Source organism: Euwallacea fornicatus, chromosome 36 (assembly GCF_040115645.1).
Source record: "Euwallacea fornicatus isolate EFF26 chromosome 36, ASM4011564v1, whole genome shotgun sequence".
Classification (NCBI taxonomy): Eukaryota; Metazoa; Arthropoda; class Insecta; order Coleoptera; family Curculionidae; genus Euwallacea; species Euwallacea fornicatus.
Window position 1 is genome coordinate 129156 of NC_089576.1, and position 21508 is coordinate 150663.

Genomic DNA, 21508 nt, shown 5'->3' on the forward strand with positions numbered 1-21508 from the left:
TAAAAAGGTTAAAATTAATTAATGGATTAAGAGGTAAAATTTAATTAAATATTGAACGGATACCAGGTAAAACTAAAACCTTAAGACAGTGGTACGTAAAGTGCGGACATAAAACACGTATAAAATGAATATTTTTCAAAAATTGACAGGCCCATCCCACACTGTACATTGAAAACTCCCTAGGACTTAAGCTAGCATTTTGACGTCACATAGCGTGTCCGATTATTTGCGATCAAAAACAGTTTACGGCAAAGCGATGAAAAATAGAATTTTTCTCGCCATTTTCTTGTCCTCTTTAATCGATCTTGTAGCTCATATGATTTCCGAAATCTCCACACATCAACCACCAATTTACTGTGTTTTACCGAACTATCATTTTTTAAATTAAACACCTTATATGTGTATTATTAAAAATTTTTATAATCATTCGAGGCACGAATTCAACGATAAAAGGTTCGTGAGACTGATGCATCGTTTCGAAACCTTTTGTTGGTATCTTCAGGACAACGACTACTTTCAGATATAAATACATACATAGGTATGTAGGTCTAATGGTAATTTGAAAATATTATTTGTGAAATTCAGAGAGTTACAATGAAGCAATAGTGATGTAATAGCGTTCATGTTCAAGTTTAAACACCAAACAGATTCATTAATTCTTATATCTTCTTATACCTGGAGATGTAATTATATACCGAGTGTTCCAAATCCAATGTGCTATCACTGCTATATCTTACACGGTAAAAATTATAGGGTAAGTTAAATTGAAAAAAAATGTGCCGAACGGCTTTTTCCAGAATTGTCAAGAATATTAAGTGATTTTTAGTTTCTAAATTATTATGGAAAAATTAAAATTTGCCTAAATGTAATTGTCTAAATGTATCGAAAACTTAAGTTTTTAGTAATATTTTATAATTTAATAATAAATAACAATAATTATTGATACCGATTTAGATGTTATTTATCCGGTTTTCATAATCTATTATACTTTCAGATTGAGAATAAAATGTTTTATGACTAATTTATTATTGATTACCTATGGTTTGATTGAGAATTTATTTGCTTACGTAACATTTTTAAGCAACATCATAAATGTATTTTTTATTTAGAGCTCGAGGACCGGCCCGATTTATCGCGAAAAAAATTAAGATAGATTTTTCGACATTTTAGTTTAAAAAAAAGGTATCATGTTGTTATAAAAGGGGGCCAGCCTGATGTCCAAAGTTCTATTAAATCGCATATTGGAGAAGACGACTTTTAGTGGAGACGCTCAATTAAATTAGCACGTCAAGCCTTAATTATCACGTTTTCTAATAAATCACAGTATAAAATAAAATAATAATTATAATTAAAACATTACATTTTAAATTACTGGTTCCAAGTGACCCTCGAACCCAGGCGAATGAACCTAACAAAGACCATCGTAAAGAAGTCACGAGACAGGTCGTAATAAATTATTTTAACAGATTCCATTACTTGAACATAACCATTCCAGAGCAATAGATCTGCAGATAAACAGTCATAAAGCGGTGCATACAAACAACTATAATTTCCATGTTACTGGGAAATAGCCACTTGAAATGTCGTTTACATTTTTATTGTCTATTCGTGTGTGGAAACATGGAATGCGTGAAACGTGTCGGCGCACTACATATAGGGTGATTAATTAATAATGACAAATCTAAAAGTTGACGATACACTACAAATGTCATTGCCGCAAAATTGCGTCGTCCGAAAGTGGATAGTTTGGGAAATTTCCAAGGTGAAGTTAAAGCTGTAATTTACTCTTTTCATATTGTTCTGCAAACATCTAAGATAGAAACATGATTTCAACATTATTTCTAGGCTGTTACTGGATGTAGTTCAGTTAGTTTCTCTGAATGATGAAAAGTTTCATCTTGTTATCAAATCAGTGTTTTACTTAAATCAATCAGAAAACGGATCGAGATGCAGCAAAAAAAAAACAAGAAAAAAGTTTTCCATGTTTTGAATTAAATTTCATGGCAGACATATAGAGTAAAAACTTATTAACTGTTTACATCGTCGCACTTGGTCACAAGCGGCGCCATTTATGAGTTACACGAAAATTACGACACATATCTTATTCATCATGAAAAAATCTCTTCACAAATTTTCGAGCTGCTAACCCAGACATTTCACAATAATGGCAAAAAACAAATTAATTACGAATTTTCAACGTCCCACACATCCGAAACTTTCAACTTTCGCATAAAACCAATTGACGTGCAACGCATTTCTTCACAATGTTAATGATACCTCTGTATATTACACAGGAGTGTGGCAAAACCACAAAATATTCGGCACCAAACCGTATAGTGAATTTTTTTTTTTTTATTTTATGAATGAGACTGGTTAAAATTTTCAGTCGAAAATATTTCAATAACTATCGACCTAATTAAAAACTGCTTAATACTGGGGTACTTCGTATTAAACCATGCACTTTAAAAAGAAAAAAAAAAACGTTCTAATGAAAGTAAAAATATCTTTGGACTAGTTCACGGGGCTGCGAAAGTCCAGAATAAAATTAATCTTTTCAACGAGTACTTACTCAAAAAAAAAACTCTGAAATACTTGAATAGATTTTGTGTTGACCGTATTTTTTGATAATAAAATGAAATGTTTTCCTTCAACCCCTTAGCTGCAACTCTACCCAACTTTTTTTTATAAAAAGATATCGTTATTGGGCTCGTTGAAAAGTCCGCGAAAACAAAATCTTACCGTATTTTTTTTTAGTTGTGTAGTTATTAGAAAAATAAAACTTTTAAAAGTAAAAAAAAAATCTAATACCCTCTTAGACCTATCTATAGGTTATTTAAGTTAGCAGATGCTGAAAATGTCCTTCACCCTCTACTTGGCATGCTCCCAGGTGATGCTAAACCACAATAAAAATTAATATTGATATACTCTCTTTAATTCTGAATGAGTTTTCATTTTATATCGATAAAATTATTAAGCAAAAAAAGTGGTATTCAGCACATCAAGATATACTTCAAAAGGCTAAAAAAATTGTTGCATTTTTTATGCCAAGTTTATTGCCTTGATAAACAATACATTTTTTTTTAATTCCGTTTTAAAGCATGAACATATCGGTATTAATTTTTATTGGGGTTTACCATCGTCTGCCAGCATGCCAAGTACAAGGTGTAGGACATTTTCCGCATCTGCTACGTTAAATACTATGTAGATAGGATTAAGAACATGTTCGCAATTTTTTTTATCTTAAAACTTTTATATTTCTAATAAACACATAATTTAAATAGATCTCTCATCCATAGCAAAACTGCTTTGCAAAAAAACTTGTTCATGTTTTATTATCGACTATTTTAGAAAACGCGATACGGGAGGTTAAACCGAATAATTCAAGTTCAAACCGGTTAATTTAAAACGGGTCATATGGAAGAAACGTTTCGTTTCCCAGAATAGAATAAAGTGAGAAACAAAAGTTACAATATGTAGTGCAGCCGATACCTCCTGAACCGACGAATTAAATGAGTGTGACGTCAAGATGTCAGCTGTGAACGGTCGTACCGCAGAAATCCCATGACCTTTTTTGGGCACGATCTGGTTGTTATGAATAGTGCGAGGTTGCTACCTGGTCGGTTGCGAAGGTGGATGAGGCTCAAGATAGATACTGAAAATGTGTCTGCAAATGTTGCGGATAATCTTTAAAAAAATGGAGCAAAAACAAAATAGAAAAAGTTTAAATAATGCTTGTTTTTTTTTTAACGGAATCCTTTGTTAGGGATTATTGGAAGAGTGTAACGCATTCGCGTTCTATAATAATTAGGCAAAAATTATGTATAGGTACCATATACAAAAGGCCGATAAATCGTTATAAATGATGGGTATTTCTTGGTCCGTACGGAAGTAGCTAATGACCGAGCTAATAACATCAGTTATTCATCTGTCAAACCAAATCGATACAAGTGGTCTATTAATAAACAGGCACATCAGGAAAATGGTATTATTCATTATACATATCACTATTTAAAAATAGCTTAACCCTCAAGCTTGAACTGAACTGTACATATACAACTTTACTAATCGGCCAGGGACGGCTTAAGGTTAATCAGTGTGTTAAATGATTGTCTTGTGACAGGCGAAAATGTTACAGTTCTGTGGAGGAATAATCAATAGAACAACACGAATAATTTTAAAAAACGGATATAAATATACATATTCATGAATACAGTCCAATAAAAATGAAATCGAAGTAGAGAGTTGATTGGAAAGTTATAATGAAGATTATAAAATTAACCAAATTACTAAAGATGCGTTTTAACCAAATGGTGATCAGCTGGGAGAAGCGTACAAGGTGTTCCTGAATCTCGCACTAATATTTCTGGAAACGGTTCCTCAGGTCACTTCTCTTTTTATAAAATCCAGTTTATTTTTCCCAATATGTTGCAACATTGAGAGTGCGACCAGGGAAATTATCACGATAATTGCCCTAGGGCAATTCGGCGGTGATTACACCGGTAATTTCCGTGATTGTAAAACCGATATTTTAATGTCAAAATATTACATTTGACAGATTAATAAAGTTCTCATTATTGTTGTTTTAAGGTAAAAAGTTTGGTCATATTGCATTCATATTACCTCACATTTACTATTACAAGGAGCAATACTCTTTCTGTGAATATTATAGGTTGCGAAACAAATTTTAACGCTCATGGGCATTTTCAATTCATTTGTTTTAACATTGTAGCTATCAATAGATCAATTAGCGGGTTTTTAAGATTCGTTCCAACTTCTAAGTTATCCCAAAACACCAAAGTGCGCGTTACCAAGATCGCTGGTTAAAAATTGATGAGTACCGAACGAAAATTGTAGCTGAAGCTGTGCGTGGGCAGCAATTAATGAACCCATGAAATTTAACCAAAGACAAAGAAAACAAAATTTAAGTTTCGAGCAGTCAAGAAATTTAGAGAATACCTCAAGCGTATAAAAATGAGCTTAAAATATATAATAAATGATTTTCAAGAAACAATTAAAAAATGTTAAACTTAACGTTACCCATACGTTAAATGCTATGCATGTATTCAATTCTAATTAATGCTCAGTACAACTCGGCCTAAGGCCGTTTTTGAATCATGGCTTACGCTCGGTTCTGTTAAACCTGACCCTCGTATATTACGAAAACACATAAGAAATTTATTTATGTCAGATTGCTGTTATTGTGGCAGTAATGCATTTCTTATGGACGTCAAAATTTACGAGGATCGAGTTTAGGTGAACCAACTTTAAGCCATGGTTAACCAACTCAGCCTAAGTATTCTTTAATACATTCATTTGGTTCCCACCGCAGTATAAACGTTCTTTAAAGCTTAGTTGATTAAAGTGATTCTGACGAAGATTTCGAATGTTATATCTTTCAAATTTGGATTTGAATCATTTTATAAGCATTCTTTGTGTTCAGATCGGTTTATAGAGTGCATAAAACATACATATCGGAACATAACCAATAGCATAACCTACATATGTGCATACAAGGTGTTTACTACTTGCACAAACTTTAAAAGGTAAATATTTGACGAATTTGAAGATAAAAAGTTCATATGAACATGGGTCAGCACCGGCTTGGTTCTCGAGATACAGGCTTTCAAAAGAAAAAAATTGTTTACTACTTTGATTATATTTTTTATCAATAATCTGTCAATTTGACAAAATGCTGTATAGTGGGTATTTCGGTGATGAGAAACTCAAATATTTACTTACTTTTTGATTTAATGTTAGAGGGCGCCACATACAGTGTCCCACTTGGATTTAAATAACCATAAATCTTAGTAGCTGCCGCCGAAAGCACCAGTTTTAGAAAAAAAAACGGGCTTAAAAATATTTAAAAATACAACAATGTATATGAGCGACCTCTAACATTAAACAAAAAAAAAAACAAGTAAATAATTGATTTTTTTTATCATCAACACTCCCAGTATACAGAATTTCGTTAAATTAACATGTTATTTAACAAAAATATAATCAAAATACCAAAATTTTTTTTAAAGCCCAGTATCTGAAGAACCAAGCGAATATGGGCTCATGTTCATATGAATACTTTATCTTGAAATTAGTTACAAATGCACTATTAAATTTTGTACAAGTAGTTAATAAACATACTGTATTTAAATCTGTACATTTTTTTCCAATTAACAAGACGATTATTACCTGCAACTAAATACGCATACATAAACCGATTGTAATCCATTACTGTTCTTAATTAATGAATGGTTGAAAAACTTCATGAGAATTGAGAATATAAGAATTGACCTTTGATTGCCACTGTCTGGTCAGTGTTATTTGATTTTTTTATGCAATTCAGTTTTTCTTAAAGTGGTTAAATGAAAGAGTTATCATCTGATGCGATTTTGGCTGGTAGTATGCAATTGGTACATTTTATTGTTATTTAATCCCACGAATGAGACGTGGGAAGTGTATACTAATTTAAGGCCCAAACGTCTAGTAATAACAGATCGAAATCGCCATTTCATCACATTGTATTTTTCACGTGATTCATTGATTATACTATCTCAGAATAAATACAGAAGTAATTTTGCAGATGTAGATCAAAATCATAAAGTGAACGTTGTTTCTCGTAAAAAAGATTATAAAATCTATAAAGAGGGTACAGAACCATTAATACATAAGGCACGTTGATTACATTTATTTCTTTTTAATCGTGATTTAAACATTAACTATTTTCATCGGTAGATTTCATAAATTGTAAATTGTCTTCTTTTGAAATTTAGTAATATAAGTCTCACATTACACATTTCGATGCAAAAAGTATTGTTTTAATTTCAATTAATTTTCTAACGACATAATGCAAAGTGTTCATTAATAGAAAGTATAACTTTCTTTCATTAACTTTTTTACTTCCGGTACCATCTAGAGTGGTAGTGCACAGTGCATAAATTTGTAATTTTTCATCTGGGCATAAGTTTAGGTTATTCCTGTTATAACATTGACTATAACGAAAGCTAGCTTCTTGTCTTGTGATTTTGATCCCTCCCTAATGAAAAATACAGTTTTTAAAAGTACTGTTATTTTAAGATCAGAAATACTTTCAACATAATAATAAACAATATAAATAGTAGCAAATATGTGTAGTAACATGTTGTGATCCGCTTAATATTTAGAATCAAACTATGCCCATATGCGTCATAAAGAACTCCATCAATAGGGTGCATTTATTCAAAATATAGGTGTTACAAGAAAATGGTACATTCTATATTAAGAGCGGTAAGCGGAACCTGCAATTAGGCAAACTGCTTTCTAAAACATATGAAACACTCTGAAATTCCTCTTCCCAATCGCTGAGAAATGACAGTTTTATTTTTTATTTCCATTTCTTTCAATTTTTTCAAACTCAATCAAAATGACAGCTTTACGGCACTGTTATGACGTCAAAACAGTATCGAAATGAAGGATCTCTCGATACCGTTCTACTCTTTGATGTTGGCAATACGTACTGCCAAAGTAAACATTATACACTTCCACCTTAAAATTTAAAAGCCGCAGAAACTAACAATGCTGCAATAAATTAAGCGCCACATGAAGAGGGGCCGCCAAAAACTTACCGAACTTTGGCTAGTTATAACTTCAACACTTCTTTGCGGATATCGGGTTTTCGGCCAGAAGTGAAAAACATAATTCTTGGTCGATGCGTCGTTGGCATCAGAATTGCTTGCAAGTTCTTCTCGTTGTACAGGGTGTGAAATAATTAACATTTTAAACCAAGAATTTAGAAAGTATGAGCAGCATAGAAATTTTGTCGACGTTGGATAAACTACTGAGGCTATATCTCCGGACGTCACATTTTCCTAAATCTTGGTAAAAACTTTCATATATTCCACAACTTTAAATTTATACTCTACACAACGATAACAAATTTCAAACAGATACTACGCCAATGACGCACAGATCAAGGACGACACTTTCCGCCTTTTTTTATATTGTTCTTACTAAACTGGAAAAACCGTATTAGCGAAATAATAACATAAATGGCGCCCGAGGGCATTCATCAAGTACTAGTTTTTCATTATGTTTAAAGCTAAATTCATTGTTATTTTAATTTATTATTATTATTTTATAGAAAAAATAGCATAAGATACATAATGAGTTATACGGCTGATTATTGCAACTTGCATATTTGAACTGGAGCGACATAAGTGAGTGATGAAATTTGAATGCTCTATTTTGTGTCATAGTATTAAAATTAATTTCCAAATCCCGGCCCTTCCCACTACGCATCCGTCACATCAGCTACTCCAGTCACTCGTGGCGTCATTGGTGCATCGATTGACAGTTCACAGATATTCTCAAACAATGTATGTAAAAAAAAAAATAAAATACTTTCTTCAAATTATTGGACACTCGTTGCGAAGCACATCTCAAATAATATTTTGATTATTCAGTGAAAATAGTAAAATGGTCTTTTAATATTTTACACCAGGACAAAACGATATAATCAGGCCGCATGCGTTAAATCCTTTGTACAGCCTATTCTAAACTCCATTTTCAACATAGGGATTGCAAAAACTATCAGAGATGCAGAGTGGTCTAAATGAAGGCAAAATTGCGCCTTATGAGAGCAGTATTTCGCGTTTTTAATATCTAAATAATTCATATAACTTTTTTGATATTGAAAAAAACGAGTTGAAACTGAACAAACCATGAATAACGAAGCAGACGGTAAATCAATTCAGTTACGTGGGCATTGGAACGACTGTCCCAGAGAGTCGATGTATAATTTTTTGACATAAGGAGAGAATAATGAAACGAATAATCTCACCGTTGTGCATTCGACGGCAACGTGAAACGTGCTTACGTCATCCGAATTCTTCAGATTGCAACGGCGAAGGAAGATTCGCGGAATGTCATTTTTTAGCCGTGGCACTGTTGCTAAGTGGAGGTACCGCCGACAGACCTTTATAGGTCGTACCTCTGCCTATGCGGTTGACATACCAGGTGGGAGACTGAGATAGCCGGTAGGTATTCGTCCGATCCGGTTTTCGATAAGTAATTTCTGCTCGTTAGGATTATAGGTTTATGGTAACGTCTCCGAAGAAATATAAAGAAAGAGTTGCAAATCATTTGAATATTTTTAAACATGAATCTCCTCACTCCTGGCTAAAAGAGGTGGCAGATAAACGCTCCTAAAATCGCAAAGGCATGATGAACCTGACATTAATAATACCCCTCAGCTGGACACTTTTGCACTTAAAATTATGCTTGTGGACGTTAATTTCTGATGCTGAAAAAAATAGTTTTGTATCGAGTTCGCCTAAAAAGCGGTCAAAGTTGGCGTCCATCGTCCTGCGATTTTTTTCCCGAATGCACCGCCCGACGACGTTAAAAAGGGTGCTACAAGGGCGGCGGCGCGACGCTTACGATGTCGGGTCGTCGACCCGGGCATCGGCAAATTTTGACGGGGTCGGCGTCGGCAACGTCTCGTATGCAGGAGAGGAGTCATCACCGCCACACCGGAAGATTATGACTCATTGAATGGGCAACGTACGTACGTATTTATTTCAACAAACCCCCCTTTTTAAGTTACACACATAAAGGTTGATACGATCAAAATCATTAGATTATTAAGCCTATTTTTATTAAAATTTTTCTATACACATGTAACATAACATGCACGGAAAATTATGTAAACGGCCACTGTTTGATTTTGAAACATTCTGTATAAAAGAATTCATCAGCTATTAGTAAGCCAAATTTTATAATTCCTTTCAACATGTGGAATTTTCAAACATACATCTGCATCTGCATTTCAAAGCTTAATGAAGCTTTTTAGTATTCAAGGAATTCGTGGTGCAAATTATTTCCAGGCCGTATCCCCTGTACGATGCACTTTTACTGCCCATTGTGTAGACGAAACCAAGTCCCAACAACTGACGTCAATGGGACCGCCAACATACGGGACGAAATCGATTAGTTTTGCGTCTAATTACCTTTTTTATTGAACCACCTGGAGCAAGTAACCGACCAAGAGGAATTAGCAGGGCATTGTAAACTTTCAAATAAAGGATAAAGGCACTATCAATAAACGTAAATACTTATATAATGACGCTAATATAACCAGTTAAGAAATTCCCAATTTTACGTAACAAATAAGATTTTCTGCAGGATGAGCGAAATAAAGTCTAATATGACACGAGTTGTAAAAATAAGATTTCCTATATTCCTCCCTTACCCCTTTACCTAATTAAATTTCATATTTACATGATCAAAGAATCTGCTAATGCACGATGAAAAAATCCCAAAAAAATGGCATAAATTCACACATATTCAAGTTGTGTTCTTTATCTATAGCACTACAGCAACTACTATCCTTACTAGTACCATTTAATAACTAAGTAATGAAATGACTAATTGCGCAACGAAAAACGTTTAGTCACCGATTATGATTGCAAACATTGTAATTTTATTTGCAAAAATCAGAAAAATCTATTGGTTATGCAATAATGCGCAAAACACACTTTTGTGCTTCTAAAAACAGGACAAAAACTTCTAATATTTTCAAATGATAAAATGGCTATTTGCGAATTAACAACGGAAAATAACATATCATCGCTCGAAAAGAAAACGTAAATATTTCCTGAAAGCTTTGCTTTCGAATTACATACACAATTTTTCGCACAATAATTCAAATAAATACCGAGTTAGAAGTAAAGATTTTCATTATTCTCGTAATGATACAAATAGGAAATTTACGAAAATGGGCAAATATTTTCCCTATGTACTCCATATTTCAACCTAATTTTATTTTTTCTTTATTTCTTTTATTATCTGCTTCATTTTATGACTGCCCAATTTCATTCTGAATTTTTCGGTAATAGCACAAAGTAGATTTGCTAGCAAACTTCCATTTTGTAATTTAATTACTTATTTCATATTTATTGAACATAGTTTTGCGTAGACGTTAAAAATGCTAAACTATTTCTCGCAGAAAATAAATCTATTCAAAGAAAAATTGTGCTAATTTTGTCCATTAGTCACACATAAAAACATGTTCGGAAAAAATATGCCACGAACATGATTTAAAATGCGATATTTCTAAAATCAAAATATTTTGTTAAAAAGTTAAGAGCATGGTGAAGTTGTTAAACAATGGATCTATAATTACATAAAGTCACTCAAACAGAACGATACAGGTAGGAATTATGTAGTATAAAATTTGTGGCGTATGTCTTGTAGTGAGATAATTTTTTCCAATAGTTGATAAATTGAGGTAATAAAACAACTTTTTTATTTTATTTCTAGGAACCGCTGAAAGGCGACAAAACATGAAGATCACACAAACACGAAGTTGCTCATTTTTGTGACATTTGAGAAAAGTTACTTACCTTGCTGAAATATCCCACAGTATGGCATCCTTCGTTATCAACAAGAGTCATTATGTAAAATAAGAACGGCTCAACATCGTAGTATAGAGTTTTGTGGTCCAGAAAGAATTTCGCCAAAAGACAAAGGTTCTGGCAGTACTGCTTATATTTCTTCCCATCCACCTAATTATAGAGTTAATTATTTTTAAAGTATAATGACATGTTTAAACTTAAACCAACTTCTTGGCTGATTAAGAAAAACAGAAACTTGGGAAATTTTTATGGATAGGGTTGATGCAAAAACATCATGAATGTAAGATCAAACACATTTAACAATGTCCACTGCTTTATTGATATGTTCACTATAAGAAACCTATTATTGATTTTTTTCTTCAAGAACCTAGAACATACCTCCCAGACACTGACTTTATCCTTCCTGTAAACTTCATCTCCAGGAGGATGCCGCCAAACGCACTTAATTACATGGCGCTCCAAGATAGTTCGCGACTTCATATATCTGAGACAGTACTCGCAAATATATAGTTTGGGTAATCTGGCGTAATCTTCCGGGTATGGGCTTTGGTACCAAACTTCCATCTCATATTTTCCCATTTCTATACATTTTGTACCTAAGAAATAGTTTTACAAAAATTAGCATTTCAACGGAAATCACGTTTCAGATATTGCTCTTATTTTGTACTAGTACACAAAAATATTTTTTCCATTGACCAACCATTAACATATTCACTTCAATACACTTCAATTAACTGTTATTGTAACCCTTTTATTCTCTTACAACTGTCATAAGGAAATGTTTTTGAAATAAAGTAAAATAACGAAGTTATCGTATGAGGTTTTGCCACCCTATTGCTCCACCAAGTCCGATAATAGGCACTACTAAAGTGAATAAGTAATAGTTCTTCAATCTTTATATTCAATTTATGTTTAAAGATTTCTCCATACAGAAACAATATTCAGAAATGACTTGATTGTACTATGTTTTTCGTTACTAAAATATATCGTGGAAGAGGCGAATAAAATCTGAATCCACAGTTTCCAATTTTTTTTATGGGTTTGTTGCCCAGGTAAGCCAGTAGTTAATGTTGAAAATGCAGTGTCTACATCAAATAGTTTCTGGAAACATGCCAGGAACGAGGAAATGTTGGTCCTTATTGTTTCTGCGAGGACGGGTCTTAATACTATTTCGTGTAAAGTAGTGAATATACTTTGATAAGCATTTTGAAAATGTGTAATATTTACCCTTAGTACTAGGCAAGCTTTTCAGCTCTTCCTCGATTTTTTCGCTAGCCAATGCTTGAGCGTCCTTAAACAATTTTAAGTCATACTCGGGGACCATATTGTTAAGATCCGGCTCTTTACTTTTATCTATCTGCGGTTTGATATCTAAAAGACGACATATTACGTTAAGCAAAAGTGTGCAAAATCAACATGTTTTAACATACCGTCCATGGGTTCTTGTTTGAATTTGTTCCTCAAATCTTTGACCCTGGCTAAGTATTGTTTTTGTTCTTGCGTCGGCGATGAAGGAGATTTATAGATATATTCTAGGGCCTTTTTCCTTGTTTCTTCCCTTTTTCTGCGCTCCACTAATTCCACTTTGCATTTAGGTATCTAAAATAAGTACCTTCTAAAGTTATAACGTTTAAAAAAAGGTATATGACATATGTATAATTATGTGACAAATAAGTAACACCTTAAAAAGTAAAACTTAGTCTTAGCAATTGTATATTGGAATCCAAATATTACTTAATATGCTTGAATTTGATAAGATCAATTATTCCAAAACCTAATGCAACTTACTTTCAATAGTTAATTATTTAGAAATACAAGATGTCTAATATTCTCACACATTTTACCAATTTAAATTATTAAATAAAAAAACTTAAACTTACCGTCGTATTGTGATAATTTGGGCAAGCTTCTAATACAAAATGTTTATCAAACTTTCCACTCAAATGTCCTACACTATCACATCCTTCCAACGGACAAGTTCTTTCAACAATAATCACTTCGTTCCTCTTAGATTTTGGGTCAGCCTTCTTATTGTTTTTACTTTTACCTTTTGTGGCAGTTGGAACTCTTTTAACAGGTGATCTGCTAAGGGAGCGTTTTGTACTTTCCGTGTCTGAATCAGTATCAGAATCTATTGTTTTTCCAAGAACATGCTTAGATTTCCTTGTACTTGAAGAACGAGTCAATTTTCGTGTAAACTGCAAATCACAAAATTTACATTAATGCTTTTCTGAAAATAAACATAAAATACTCAATTGAAAAAAGACAAGATTATCTAATTATTCACCTGTTTTGATTTACCAGTCTCAACTTCAGACTCCGATCCATCAGCATTTTCATTAACATTTGCGCCCACCTTCTTAGCAGATTTCTTTATCGCCTTTTTATCTTTTTCCGAATCATCACCACTAGATTCACTACCGCTGCTACTGCTACTGGAGCCTAGAATTTTCTGTTTATGAACGTAATAAAAACTTTTGAGGAACTTTACAATACCACTCGTTGAAGTTCCCGAACTTGCAGAACTGTTTTGAGAAGTCTTAATTTCAGGAACTCGTTTTTCAGGTATTCTTCTGTCTACCCTTGGTCTTTCCACAGGCTTGGCAGCAGCCTTTGGCCTGGGCTCTGGCTTAGGTTTAACCTAAGATGAGTGGCATAGTATTACAATTTAAGAATTAACATTTTTCCAGAAGTTTGTGCGATATTGATGAACGGCATTGTGGATTATAACTGATAAGGTCTAGTCTGTCATAAGAAATTTTTTAGATCTCAAGAAAATATAAAGAGGAATCCAGTTCTGACTTCATCATTATACAAATAAAATTGAAATTATTTAACACAAAATTCCTTAGATGGCTTTCATTTAGAAATTAATAGAAATTTGAAGGATTTTATTACATCTCTCATACAGAATTAATATGATAGAAAAACATACTGCTTACTTGAATGGTACTTTTTGATGGAACTTTGACAACAGACTTGGGTGAATCAGACTCAGAACTATTTTCTGGAGAAAATATACTTTTTTTCTTTGAATCCACAGTTTTCGCAGCATTTTTCTTAACAGGTTCCTTGACTTTAGAGGCCTGTTTAACACTGGGCACAACCCTCAAAGCTGCCTGTTTTTGAAAAGCACTTTTTGCCAGTAATGACGAACTAGATGCTGTTTGCTTTAGGATGATAGTGGCACTGGATTTAGGCTTAACATTGCTTTTACGTTTTACCTATAAAGAATAAATAATTCAAAAATAGATCCAAAGGTTCATCTTTCAATTTTAATGCAAAGGCTCTTCTTTAAATAAATACCTGTTTGCTGATTTGCTTGTCATCTTCCTCATCAGTGCTTGATATAGAGGGTACTTGTTTAATAGGTACTTTTACAGAATGTACTTTTGACCGATTGGTGGGCTTGGGTTCTAACTTAGTAGTAGTACCTGGTTTTGGGTTCTCAGTACTCTTACGAAGAGTTTTCTAAAAATATGCAGCTTGGTTACAAAAGGTGGTTTGTGTCATTAAGAACAAATGGTAGAAAACAACCAATACACTTCAGGTAAATTATTTCAGTTAGAATGTCTCTCAAAAAGAATTTGGACAGTCCATGAAGATTATGTGTACACATACGTCCTATTTATGAAAAAAATACACTTTTTATTAATGCTGGGAAATAGATCCTCACACACCAGTAGGTGTTGTTGCTCTCAAGTTGCACACTGTTCTCAATTAACACTAAATGACAGTAACATTCACTTTTTACTAAAGGCATGGAATAACACTATTGTTAACATATCAGAGATAAATTTGTCACCTTGTTCAGAAGTTTGGAAAAGAGTAGAAAAAAAAATATGTGTCATGAATTATTAATTTTATTGTAATTAAAATTTAAGCAGAACTTAAATAACAATTAAAAAAAATAAATAAATTTAAATTAGAGAAAAATACAATACCAGATGGTCCTTATTTCTTTCTATCCCTACAAATGATTTAATCCTAATATGAAAGATTTTGGACACTTGTGTTAAATTAATTCAAATTATAATTGTTTTCTTTATAATATTGATTTATATCTTGAATAATAATGAAACATAATTAAATAAATAAATGTATTCCTAAATCAGTACTTTGCTGTATATCACACTTCTTTGCTCTCCATTTCACTTTTCACTCTAATCAACACTATGGTGCTGAGCAAGGGGGGAATTTTAAAGGGGCAAAACTACAAACATGCCTACTACTTAGTAAAATTGTAAAGAAAAAACAAACCTGAACAGCTGCAGTCTTCTTTGGAGACTCGGATCCTGAATTTTTCGAAGAATTCTGTGAGCTGGAGGAATCAGAATCACTTGACGAACTGGAATCTGAACCACTTGATGATGAAGTTGAGGAAGAGCTTCCTGAGGTGGTTTCTGACGAAGATTCGGTAGAACTGCCATTCTAGAATGTAAATGGCATTATAAACTGAGTCTCTAATGGATAGAAGTGCTTCATACACTAAATTAGTTTGTTTACCTTTTTTTTCCCGGTCATTGTAAAGGGTTAAATCCTTAATATTATGAAATTGCCCATCAGTTGTTTGTTGTAAATGCACAAGGTCAGTAGTAAAACATGCTGTGATAAACCACTAAGCCGGAGTAATTATAAATCATAAACATAAACATGAAATCTGATATTAAAGCGATTCAAATTTCTGAAATTGCTCCACGACAGCGAGACGTACAAAGAAGACAACGACAGCAGTCAATAAGCCACTATGGTGATATTAGGCAACACTGAGAAACAGCCATGTCGATCTATAATGTTTTAAAGTAGTATCGATACATGCGCGTGTCGCTTAGTCACAATCATTACTAAAAATATTAATACAAGGATGAATAAATGTGAAATATACAGAGTAATCTTAAATATCATGTATATACGAAAGATAATATGTATTCTTTAGATTATTTCATGAATAAAAGTTCTCATAAACATAGGTCTCCAAAAATTTCGTTATCTATCTACAAGGTGTTTAAATTTTAGAACATTATCAGTATTTTCTTTATAGCTCTTCCAGGTTTTGAGTTATGTATTTAGCTAAAATTTGGAATATAGCTTATGTTGTGAGACTTACATCACTGGCTTTGACAAATAGACTTGATAAACTACAAGGTGGTATTTTTTTCAGGAGCCGAGGACTCCTTCTCACCTTCTTAATCTTTTCTTGGTGCGCCGCTGGTAGCTTCTAAAATACAATTTTTTTTTAATTTTGTTTAAAAATTTCTTATTCTCTTTTAAGCAGCGTCGTTAATTGAGAAAAAACAAAAAACGATTTTCTGTAATTTACCAGATGAAATTAAAAGTCATTATGGGTAAGCAATTATTTATTATAAGTAATCTTCTTTTTTTAAGAATTTTAAAAGATCATTTGAAACTGCCTGGTTCTAAAAACTGAAAAAATTCTGAAATTTGAACATCCTGTAGATAGGTAACAAAGCATTTGCGGACCTATACAGTACGTGTTAGGCTAATTGAGTCAATTTTTAGAAAAAGACGCATAGAGAGGGAGATTTTTCCTTCATACATTATAAGATGCGAAATGATACATGAAAACAATTTATTTTTATCTCGAAAAATAAATTGCTGTAAGAAAAAAATACAATTTGTATGAGTTTTACGAGATTCAATGCAACTTATTCAGTGAATTTGTATAACCTAACCCATGAATTGATACTCAAGTACTGAGTAGGACTTACCTTGATGATTAAACCGTCCTCTCCACGTTTCAGATGATATGATGTGGAAGAGCGAAATTTTTCTGTGCGTAGTTTATATAAATATAAAAAGAAGCTAAAAAATTACTCCCTTCTGTATGTACATGACATATAGGAACACCCTGGACATTTTTTAATTTATAATAATTTATTAAATTTATAATAATCATGTAGACAAAATAGGAATAAAATATTTGAGTATTTAGAAACAACAAAATACAAGAACACACGCTTAACGTTGTAACGAAGAAGATGTGTCTAAAAAATCAAAATTTGTATAAATACTTCGTAACTATACAAATGTGAACTTATGTGTGTAAGTTTGTACGTACTGCTTATTATACAATGTGTCTTAGTGTAATATTTACAGTAAGGCAACACTATCATTTAAAGCGAAAACAGGTCGATTGGGCTCAATTTATATCAAATTCCATCACATTTATTTATTAAAAAGTTAGATGCACAACTGTTGATGCAGTTTCTTCTATCTGTAAGAATTCTTTTATATTTGCACATAGCCAGGAACTAGGAAGTATTCCCTGCAAACGTTTTACAGAAGTTTCCCTAAGGATTTTCGTTAGTAATGAATAGGATTTATGTTATACGGAATAAATGAAGACCGAAAAAAAAAGAGAAAGAGTATTTGCGACTTTGTTATAGAACACGTGTTCCATGCATAGGCGTCCAAAAATTGTGTAATTAGGTCAATACAATCCGAAGCGAAAAGAAAGTAGGGCTCCGGCAGTGGGAAAACTCTTTGGAGTATCGCAACTGAGTCGCTCCAAGGCTACTTGAAAACCGCCTATCACCTCCTCCAGGGAATTAAAAGTACTGATTCGCTTCAATTCGGGCAGTGCCTCATAATGCAACATATCCTAAGCTAAGATTGTATAAGGCGACTCTCGGAGAATGAGTGCTCAGTGTTGATATAAGCAAAATCGGCTACTTTTGAGTCTATATATTAGTTAACCTAGCATTTTCCAGAGGTTTTCCAGAATTCCAATAACGCTGACGTCTGTCAACAATGTCAACCTCAAAAACTTCAGTTTTGGGGCCCTCAATCACCTTTAACTTCCATATTTATATTCGGGCCTGTGTAGTCACTGCCAGTAACATCCGAAAGACATTTTTGTGCCTGATTCAAAAATCGATCTTTCTGAAAGATCTCGTAAAGAACCCTTCCTTTGGCCACTGTAGGTGTTGATGACTACCGGCCCTCTTTCTCCCGGTGATTATCGCTGGTCATTCCAAGTTTTTGCCATCAATATTTGCGATTTTTGATGTCCCCAAAACTTCTAATGATATCGCGATGGGTGGCAAGAACAAATTAAGGTCTATTAAGTAATAAAAGGATAATCTGTAATAGAAAATCAGCAATTACTAATTAAAGATAAGTGCATATCCATGACTAACAAGCTGCGCTGCGTGTGTTACTTCAGGATATCAAAGTGCAAGTGGCATCACTATTAACTCCTCAATCAGTTGATAATCAAACCACTCTCCGTACATATTATCGAAGTTAGTAAGTGAAAACAAAAGCACTGTCTGTGCACTACTTGAAAGCAAGGCATGTTACTCGACAAAATGACTGACCTCGCCTGTAACTCGGCCGTAAATTTGCCTCGTGACATATTGTCTACTAGCTTGATTCCGTAATATTATTAAGATATTAATACTATATTACATTACAAGAATAATAAGACGCCACAAGTTTTGCCGAGCGAAGCAACATGCTTCCCTTTCAAGTTGTCTACAATGCTTCAATTACAACCGTCTACTGTCTCATGATGGCATAATTGAAATCTCAATTCTGCCGATCTCAAGAGATTATATGAAATTAGAAGTGTTTTTCATATTCTGAAACGACGCATATCAATCCCAGGTGATTCTCATGGAAGTACTCATACAATCACTGCGTAACACTGCTACATAATGATACTACATTACAATATACATCCATACATAGCAATATAAATGTTCATTACATAATACTTCTCTATGATTGCTGAGCTCTGCTACAGATCATTCTAACGTTATTTGAAATGTACTGATATAGGAGTAAATAAATTCTATACAGGGTGTTATTGAATAAGTGTCCTATATTTCACATGATAATTTTTCAAGTAGCATTAAAATGGAAAGTTCTTATAAACATGTGTCCTAGCTCGTTTGGTTTTCAAGACACGGGATATTAAAGTTGAAAAAATAAATCACATAAACTTTGATATCTTTTGATCGCTTACAGTTAATTTTACAATGTTTCGTATCCGGGGGTTTTTGAGATGTGAAAAGACACTTTTAAGCAACTTATTTTGTGCCACACTGTATGTCACTTTCATATAGAAAAGTCCTTTTCTCTATCTTGTTCCTTAAAAAAAAGTATACCTTATTGCCGTCACTAGAAGTAATGGTTTCCGAGAAAAACACATCTATAACTGATCATGCATGTTAATTATTCAGCTAATTATTGCAACTTATGCATGCTACCCTAAAATATATTAACAATTTTCGATGTACGAGTTATATTTGGAGGAGAGTTTCATGAAGGAACTGCTATATATTTTTGACACCTTCATACAATTTTTGACTCGTGGTTATTGACAAATTTTGAGGCGACAAGGTTTACTGACAGAAATTTGGTTCCCTTAAAATTTCTATATTTCAAATGCGAATTGAACTTTTTTCATGATAAAATCACTGTCAGTGTTTATTGCTGAGGTTACAATTGTTGCTTAATAATGAAAACCCTAATTTTTAGTATAGAATAGATTGAGAATTGAGAAATTTTTAAAGAAACCCACTACGACTTAGAACATTTAAAACTATGAAAAACAAGCAATCAATGTAATGTTAAAAATGAATATACAGAGTGTGCCATTCAAAACTTTATATCTGGCTTATATTGAATTACGATCAAAATACAAAAAATTGCTACGACACGTCGATTTTGTTATCAAGGGAGACACATTTTAGCGTTAAATGCAGATTCATCAAAGCAACCCCCTTCATGGGGGTTTATTCAACTTTAGACTCTCAAATCGTACTATAGGCCCAATGATACTTCAAATGGAAAAGTTTTTAATTTTGACCGTTAGCATATATATATATTTTTATTTGATATCTCCTGTTAAATAATAAACCTACGCCATCCATAAATGGTAACGGAGGCACAGGTTGGGCATATCACGACGAGATTTGAGGTAACTTATGTGTAAAATCTTCCCGCTTTCAATTTATCAAATTTGCCTCTACGACTACCCATTTTTCAAATTTATTTTGGAGTAATTCAATTTAAATGAAAAACTTTAAAAATTTTAATTATTTTCCGTGCATATTCATTTTATTTCAATGCGTTTTATGCTAACAATCAAAGTAAAAACCTTTTCCAATGAGGTGCCACTGGACCTATAATGTAATATGAAAGGGTAAAGTTGAATGTAACCCCGCGAATGGGTTTGTTTTAATTAATTTTTAATTAATTAACACCAAAGTATGTCTTCCTTGAAAACAAAATCGATATGACATGACAATTTCTAAAATTTTGATCGTGGTTCAAAATAAACCGGATGCAAAATTTTCAACGATTCACCCTGTATATATTAATTTTAAAGCGCTTTTATGTAGCATAAATTGTCTCGATTCTCGAAAGTTTATTTATCTCTTATCTTAGGTTCTTTAGGTTCTAACGGAGTTAGGAACAGCCTATAAAAATAATAGAAAACACCATACTAAATAATGATACCACCAATAACGCCAGGACAATCCGATATTAAACAAAACATGGTAGGATGGGTAAGTATGATTACTAAATACCATATCCCTAAAATTAGTAAGCACAAAATTTTATAATACATTCTTGAGCACGAAATATCATGATTTGGTACATTTTATCTTAATTGGAAATTTCACGGTTTTTAAAATGTATGATATTTCCTGTAAGATGTATGTTAAATTTTCACATTTTCGGCTTATTTTTGTGTTAAAGCTTCCAGCGATTCGACACCTAAATCGCTTTGGATATCTTTATCTCAGACATAATGTCCTGTTACTTTAATACTTTACGTTGTAGACGATTAATGCCAGTATTAGTTACTGGAAAATATTTTCTTGCAGAAAAATACATTCAATATGAGACAAATAACACTCCTTAATCTTGCGAGCTCCAACATGGGAATTAAAAATGGGTCAAGAATATCCAGCCAAAGTCAAAAGAGAACTTTTGGAATAACAAATGTGTCAAAATCTTTGGAGTTGTTGAGGATGAATTTACAAACCGCTATTAACAAGGACATTGATAACATAATTAAAAAATATCTGGATGTAAGTTCTTCTGTGCACGTTACCCCTGAAATGGTACCTAACCTGCGATATGAA

The 21508-nt window shown here is 32.9% G+C and overlaps 2 protein-coding genes across 10 annotated transcripts in view; one reads left to right on the forward strand and one right to left on the reverse strand.

Moving 5' to 3' along the window:
- The window catches only part of chm (chameau), a 38798-nt gene extending 22668 nt beyond the window's left edge, over positions 1-16130 (reverse strand). The window contains exons 1-11 of the mRNA XM_066300498.1: positions 15894-16130; positions 15648-15818; positions 14694-14858; positions 14330-14611; positions 13884-14028; positions 13675-13829; positions 13268-13585; positions 12818-12986; positions 12615-12758; positions 11766-11983; positions 11376-11537 (exon numbers count right to left, since the gene is read on the reverse strand). Of these exons, the coding sequence (XP_066156595.1) occupies positions 11376-11537; positions 11766-11983; positions 12615-12758; positions 12818-12986; positions 13268-13585; positions 13675-13829; positions 13884-14028; positions 14330-14611; positions 14694-14858; positions 15648-15818; positions 15894-15911 (1947 nt within the window). The 5' untranslated portion in view covers positions 15912-16130. The remainder of the gene's footprint in view (positions 1-11375; positions 11538-11765; positions 11984-12614; positions 12759-12817; positions 12987-13267; positions 13586-13674; positions 13830-13883; positions 14029-14329; positions 14612-14693; positions 14859-15647; positions 15819-15893) is intronic.
- LOC136349147 (deoxynucleotidyltransferase terminal-interacting protein 1) overlaps positions 1-21508 on the forward strand; it is a 93062-nt gene that overhangs the window by 66620 nt on the left and 4934 nt on the right. Inside the window, exons 1-3 of one of the 9 annotated variants that reach the window (XM_066300503.1) lie at positions 18146-18466; positions 20805-20926; positions 21248-21454. In XM_066300503.1, the coding sequence (XP_066156600.1) occupies positions 20870-20926; positions 21248-21454 (264 nt within the window). In that variant the 5' untranslated portion in view covers positions 18146-18466; positions 20805-20869. The other 8 variants (XM_066300501.1, XM_066300502.1, XM_066300505.1 and 5 more) reach the window with 8 other exon arrangements.